Source organism: Phocoena phocoena, chromosome X (genome assembly GCF_963924675.1).
Source record: "Phocoena phocoena chromosome X, mPhoPho1.1, whole genome shotgun sequence".
Taxonomy (NCBI): Eukaryota; Metazoa; Chordata; class Mammalia; order Artiodactyla; family Phocoenidae; genus Phocoena; species Phocoena phocoena.
The window spans coordinates 63604427-63611726 of record NC_089240.1 but is presented as its reverse complement, the minus strand read 5'-3'; the positions used below and the strand labels follow the sequence as shown (position 1 = coordinate 63611726).

The 7300-nt window shown below is 41.2% G+C and overlaps 1 protein-coding gene across 1 annotated transcript; it reads left to right on the top strand.

Annotated features, from left to right (window-relative positions):
- Nucleotides 1-416: 416 nt before the first annotated feature.
- Nucleotides 417-6258, top strand: NEXMIF (neurite extension and migration factor). Its single transcript, XM_065901379.1, has 3 exons — nucleotides 417-495; nucleotides 1193-5567; nucleotides 6165-6258. Exons 1-3 carry the CDS (start codon nucleotides 417-419, stop codon nucleotides 6256-6258), a joined length of 4548 nt encoding a protein of 1515 aa, XP_065757451.1.
- Nucleotides 6259-7300: the final 1042 nt, after the last annotated feature.

The window sequence follows — 7300 nt, the reverse complement described above, 5'->3', positions numbered from 1 at the left end:
ATGTACACACCCCTTGTCTCAGGTTAGTCTGGGCTCTACTTTGCGTCCTTCCTAATTGGATGACCATGATTAGGTTAAATGTATTACTATCTGGAAGAAGATGTAAGTTTGCCTGCTTCCTCAGATTTCAGTTTTGAATGGTATGGTAGCCTAGAGGAGACAGAAGGATCTAGAATGTGTGAATGAAGTGTGAGTTTCCAAATTGACTTATATAGTAGGTATAAAATATGAAACAAAAACAATAGTGGCTATGAAGCCAGTCTGGAAATAGGTAAATTCCAGTGAACATTTTAAAACCTCTCTAGCTGAAATGAGCTTAAAACAGAGAAGAAAATTTGATGACTGATATTATGTATTTGAAATGTGCAGGTTGGACAGCATTTGGACTTGGAATGAAACAATAAGAGGTTCCATTCATGGATAACCAACAAGATAAGGCTGTTGTTGCCTCAGCCAATGGAGAAAACACTATGATTAATGGGGTCAAGGAAAATGGTAAGGGAATTTAATTGTGGTATGTAATATCTCTCCCAGTAGTCCTTTGTTAGTACTATAGATTTTCGGTATCCACAGAGCTGGGGCAAGTTAAGTCTAGGATGCCTCTGAGATAGGAGTTAATCCTAAACTTTATTCCACCAGATCTCTAACTGGACTAGAAGGGTCTCTAAGAGGTATCAAATCCAACCCCTTTGCTCTCCCAAATCATCTCTATCAAATGGATACTTAAGTTCCTCTAAATTCCTGGTGAATTAGAAATATGCTCTGATGTGAAGTTTGGAATGTTTAGACTCAGTAGGAGCTTCCAAAACATAGGTGAGGTCTGAAGGATAGGACTATGCCTCATAGTTCAAAACCATGAATATATCCCATCTCAGCATTTTCCCACCCTGAAAGATTTGACTTTCCAGTTGATCAAGCAATCCAATTTTTTCCTCATTTCTGAGGAGAGTGCCATGTGTGTCTGAAGAAAAAGCTGAACCTAAAAAATATTATTTTTCACTCGCATGAATGTTCAATATAGAATCAAGGTTGTTCTTTAACTCTGTAGTTTATACTTCTAAAGTTAGAGAAGCTGAAGCTTAGATTTTATATCATAAGATCAAGTACCAGAAACTGATCAAGGGAAAGAGAGTTAATGAGTCTGGTCTAATACCTTTAACTTTATTTCTGTCATTTTTCCCCTTTTCTCTAGATTCAGAGGACCAGGATGTGGCAATGAAGTCATTTGCAGCTCTAGATGCTGCTACACCAATCCAGCCTATACTGGTGTCTCAAAAAGAGAACCTGATGTATCCCAGAGGTCTCCTGCCTCTGCCCTCTAAGAAGCCCTGTATGCAGAGCCCTCCCTCTCCTTTGGGCCTGATTGAAGCACCTGAGCATGCTGCTAATAGTGCTTCTGTGAATGCCATCTCCCTTACATCTGGTATTTCAAAAGGCCTGAACACATGGTCACTGCCCAATGAGTGTGAGAAAGCTCCATTTGCCATAATGGAGCCTGCAGGCATGTCAGCTTTGAATGGGGAGTGCCTCATGCAGCCAAGCCGGACTTGCTTGGGCTGCTTCATGGAATCCAAGGATGCAGTAGATCCTGAGCCAGGGATCAGTCTAAAAGTCAGTGATCTAAATAGAGATTATGAAACTTGTGCAGTCTCTGATATAGGGATTCAGTGTATTAATGCTGGAGAAAACATGAAATATGGAGAGCAGCTTCTCTCAGACCAGCTCCTAGGCTTCCCACTGCACAAATCAAGGGCAGGAGATAGACGAGAAGCCGAGAAACCTGACATTGACTTGGAGGACCCAGCTCAGAAAAGTTATTATGAGGCATTACTATTAGATAAGTGCAATACGGAAGAGGCTTTGCTGGCAAATTCCAATCAGGATTGGGGTTACTTTGAGACTTTTATTAGTGAGAGTAAGATTGAACTTCTTGACCTCTGTTCCAAGAATGAGCTGTCTGTCAACCTGTTCTCTGAAGAAGATGTGGATAACTACATGTTCGATGATGATGAGTCAACACTGGGCAGTGATGTCTGCTCCCTGAAAATTCGATATGAATCCTTCCAGGACAACGTTCGAGACAAAACCACCCTTTTGATGCAGGAGGATGCCCAATTCAACTTTTTTCCCAGTGTCTTCACTACCTGCCCCAAGCGGGAGTCTAAGAGTGGAGCCCTGAAGCAGAGCAGTGATCTTTCCCAATTCAAGGTCCCTGATGTGAGCATTATCTGGGGGGAGGAAGATAAAATCTTGGACAAGAAGAAAGGCAAAGAAGAAGGCCAGGAAGACAAAGGTGTAGAGAAAAAAGATGCAAAGGATAATGGAGAAAAATCTGCCTTAAATAAACCATGCAGTGGACCTGAAGTAGGGCAATTTAAGAATCCAAAGCAAGGCCATCTTGCCAATTCCTTGGAGGCATCAGGGAATTTTAGTGATGACAGTTCCTTCATTGAGGTCTCTTATGATGCCATGGGGGAGATCAAGGACTGTAGCCGCTATATGGCTCGGGACACTAATTCTGGCAGCTCCTCCTCCCAGCAGAATTATGGGCTACGAGCCAAGAGAAAAGTCAGGTATAGTGAAGATTATCTATATGATGTTGACTCACTAGAGGGTGAAAAGGTAAATGAGAGGAAGGAATGGCTGCCAGGTGGTTGTAAAGAGGAAGATGATGATGAATGGTGTCCCAAAAAGAGAAGAAAAGTAACTCGTAAGGAGCCCCCTGTTATTATCAAATATATCATCATTAATCGTTTTAAAGGTGAGAAGAACATGCTGGTGAAGTTGGGTAGGGTGGATGCCAGTGAGACAACAGTGAATTTGAGTGAGACGCAGCTCAACAAATATTCCAAGCTGGCCCCCTTGAAGGGCTTCTGGCAAAAGAAGAAAAAGCAGAGAAACAGCAATTCAGACTCCAACAAAACACCCTTATGCCAAAAGCAAAGCTTTGAACCAGGTAGCTTTGAGGTGTCATTCCTGCCACCTGCTCGCAAACGAAAATCTAAACTTGGCAACAGGCACAGGATTCAAAGAATCCCATCCATGGAAACTTCAGCAAGTGGTAAGCAGGTTTCATTCTGCAATGATGAGAGGCAAGCTAGTAGTCGTAAAGAAGATGGAGGCCTGAAAGGTACACTGAAGTCAGCACCTCTGGCTGCCCCCGGCTGTGCAAATGGATCACATTTAAATGACATCACAGGCCCTGACTCAGTGAAAGTCAAAGCCCAAGATGCACAATTTAAGGGGCCAGAGAGGAAAGTGCTCAACAAAATCAAATTTAAAAGTGAAGCCAGGTTAAAATCCAAGAAAATCAAAGCTGGGCAAGAAAGCAAGCCAGTTGTTCAAATGACCCCTCTTTTGGGAGACCAATCTTCCAAGGCTAATTCAAAGAATGAAGCTATTCCTGGGACCTCAAACGGTTCACATCTATCTGAATTTCATGAGACAAAGGTTGCTAAGAATTCTACTTTCCTACCAACCACTTGCTCTTCTGAAATGCCTCTATCATCTGCTCATGTTGCCAACAATATACCTGTTATCCCTGGAGGGTATTTGCAGACATTGTTAGATGCTTCTGACTTGTCAAATAATACTGGCATTTCATACTTCACTCAGCATTCTCCAGAGCAAAATGAAGTCAGCCTCACTCAAACAGAAAAATCATTTGTACCTCTCCAGCCTGCCCAGGACTGTGTGCTTTCCTCGCCTTCTGAGTCTGAGCTGCTTCAATCATCCCAAAACTTCAAAATGGAATCAAGCAACTATGGAAATGTGTGGCCCAACAAACCTACTTCTGGCTCCCAGGAATTCATGGCTGCAGTCTCAAGGGAGATAGCTCCAAACCAATCATGTGAATTTGGAGTCTCCCAAGTAGTTTCCATGGAAAATAACCTCACAGCTACAACATACAATCCAATCTGCCTCAACAGCGGTGGCAGTAGTTGCAACAAGGTCCTGTATGCATCTGTGCAAGACACCCAGCTCTCATCTGATGACTCTTATCAATTATGTCACTTTAATAATGGAGAGATCTGCTTTCCTTTCCAGCAGGGTCCAGTGAATATGGATGATGGGCGGCTCTTTAGCTTTGATTCCATGGCCCCACTCTCTATCAACTCAAGCAATTATTGCTCCTTAAGCTTGAAGTCTTGTGAAAAGGATGGTGATGATGATATCACGGATGACTTCCTGGCCCATTGCAGCCCCAAGCTGGTGATCCAGCAGAGCATTGATGAAATAGCACCACTAAAGGAGTCCACTGACCTCCTGGATATCTCCAACTTCACTCCTGACAAATTCCGCAACTCTTCCCTCTCAGAGATGTCCCCACCTGACACCCCCAGTCTTTCCCCTCAGATTACCAGATGTGAGAGTATCAAGACACTAGGAACACTAAAGGTGTTCCAAGAGGGTGTCCCAGGAATACTGGGCAATATGGAAAAAATCAAATGGGACTGCAGTACCCTTTCACGGCAGGTCCAAGTGGATGATGGATTTACTTTAAATAACCATCAGTTTCAATTCCATATGTTCAATGATGAGGATTCTGTCAGCCTGCTCCAAAAAGCCCCTTGCTTATCAGCGTTTAATGATCCATCTGGTCAAATGAGTACCAACAACAAGGTGTCAAAATCAAGAAAGAAAAGTTCACCCAACAAGAGTGGGGCTACGAACCAAAGCTCTTCTCAGAAAAACAACAGGAAAAAAAACCCCAAAGCCAACAACAAAGGGATTGAAAAACCACCTGGCAAAACCTCCCGCCAGGTCCCTAAGTCAACAAAGAAAGGGAAATTCATGGCTGCAGTCAATGGAGAGAAAATGCAAATTGGCATCGGTCGTGGAGGAGGCCAAGTCAACAGCATATCCTCCACAGGGAAGACTTTGGCTGAATGTATCCAGCATAGTGTCCCTGTGGCCTCTATGAAGATGCCAAGTCAGAAGGGACTTTCTGGAGATTGGTCTTTGGGGAAGGAGAGCAGCCCAGGCTGGAGTGACATGAGCATGGGCACCAACACCAACAACCTTCTGGATGATGATCAACGGGAATTTCAGGAGCCTTCTTATATCTTGTCCAACATTGCCTCTGGTATGGCAGATGTGCAGAGATTCATGATGGCCTCCATAGAGCCCCTTTGCGAACCCATGGAGCACCATGGAGACCCCAATATATTCTACTCCCCTGAGTCCAATAGTCTAAAATTAAAAACACTCAAAATATTGGCTGGGACACCACAGGAATCTAAGAAAAAGGCCAACAGTGGCTCTCCAGGAGCCACTAAGAATCACAGGTCCATCAAGGGTGTGAGTAAAAGCAATGGGAAAGCAGCGATAGGTGATCCTGGTCGTGCAAGCATGTCTGGTTATAACGAGGACTCTCGCTCTGCCTTCTTTGATAAAAAGTATAATAACCTGAGCACTTTAGGCAATAATGGACCGACACACAAAAAGTTATATCGTCACAAAACCAGCTCCAAGGCCCTGAGAGATGAGAAGTGTAAGGGAAAGCGTATGGAGCGAGAACAGGTCCACAAGGATGAGGCTGGGACAGCTTCTTTTGAAAAACTGAGGTAATACTGCATCAAAATGGCTGAGACGATGCACCCTTAGCTTTCCTACTCTGCTAAGCCCGCAGTCCCTCATTTTTTTCCCTCTTGAAAGCAGTTTGCATGAAAGAAACTGTCCCATTCCCTTCTTTTTCAAATTAAAACGAAAAGAAAAAAAGTGCATGAAAATCCCTATACCTCTAAGCCACACAAAAGATTGGGCAGTTTTGTAGTGGCTTGACTAGGGATAAATTCTGACAAGGTTACTTTTTCTGCTAGTCAGCATTAGTTTTTACTTACTGAGAAAATACAACTAAAATATGCTCTTGAATGACTTGGGGAAGGGAAGGACTTTGCAGTGAGAAAATTTTTGAATAACAGAATTTAAAAGTTATATAGACAAAAATGCCAAGATCATTTAAGCAAAAAGAGCATAATTTGGAAAACAAAGTCTCATCATTTGGCAATTAGGAGTGCTTTCTAGTGGCCCCTGCTATTTGTATCTTTTTCTGCATCGTACGGCATCTAGTATGATGTAAACAAATTTAGATTGTATGATCCCTTTGTGGGACATACACTAAAGCTAACTAAGATGGCATAAATTGTTTGGTTTTTCTGCAGGGATTCCGACTACAATCTCCTAAAAGCAGAAACAGCATTTTGGGTTTTACCTGTGTTTGAAGAAGAGACTCCCATTTTCCAGAAAGACATTTGATGTTTGTGTTTTATTTCTTTCAAAATATGCCTTGTGGTATGTATGTTGACATGTAAGTGCTTAAAGAAAAGAATTTTAAAGTGTGAGAATAAGTCTTTGGAAGCAAACTTTAATCTGATGTTCTATGTAAAAGACTTTAGAAGTCATACAGTTGCACAAAGTAGTTTATGCACTGTTTACCCAAGGGGAAAGGAAGTAAAACATTGTGCCAAACTACAAAAAAGTGACTGTATTGTATATATTTTTACTTCTATATCAACATTTGGTTGTGAGTATTTGGGGAGCTTGTCCCTGTTAATTTACTAGAAACATTCCAGTGATTCTTGCTATTAACCACCCCCACTTATGTGGATAGCACCTGTAGATCACAGTGGAAAAATATGTTGTGTTACACAATTTACCAAAACTTAAAGGATACTGTTTGAAATGTGCCAAATTTCCTTACCTCATCTCACAGATTCACCCCACAGTTTAAAGCTCATTAACTAAGTTTTAAAATATATATATCTATAAGCATACATACATTATTTTAAAAATTTAAATTCTGCTGTCCTGTGTGGAAACATGAACCATTAAACAAGGCACAATAAAGGTTTGTTTGTTCCATTGTATAAGGGTTAAAGTGTTGGAAAAGTCTGGAAGTCACAACAGCTAAGTCCATCAGGGACCCAAGTATATGCATTTACAGAAACTTTTACAAGGAAACAAAACAGCTGCTTTAAAGTTTGTTTTCTAAAAGCAAAATCTGTAGCTGAAAATTATTTAAAGTGCAAAGTTATATTGCTGATACTTTATATCTCAGTTTTATATATTTTATAATAGTCTGAGATAAATTATAAAATAGCTATAAAATTAACACTAAGATAAATGAAGTACATAGATTGCTTTTATTTAAGTAGTTTCCTAAATGTTTTATTCCAGTTTTGTCAAAAGTGCACTCATATCATGGCTTTAGTGTTAAGTGTTTAATCTTGCAATGCCAATGTCATTTAAAGAAAATGTTAAGGCATCTCAGTTTGACACCTATGAATCACATTCGATA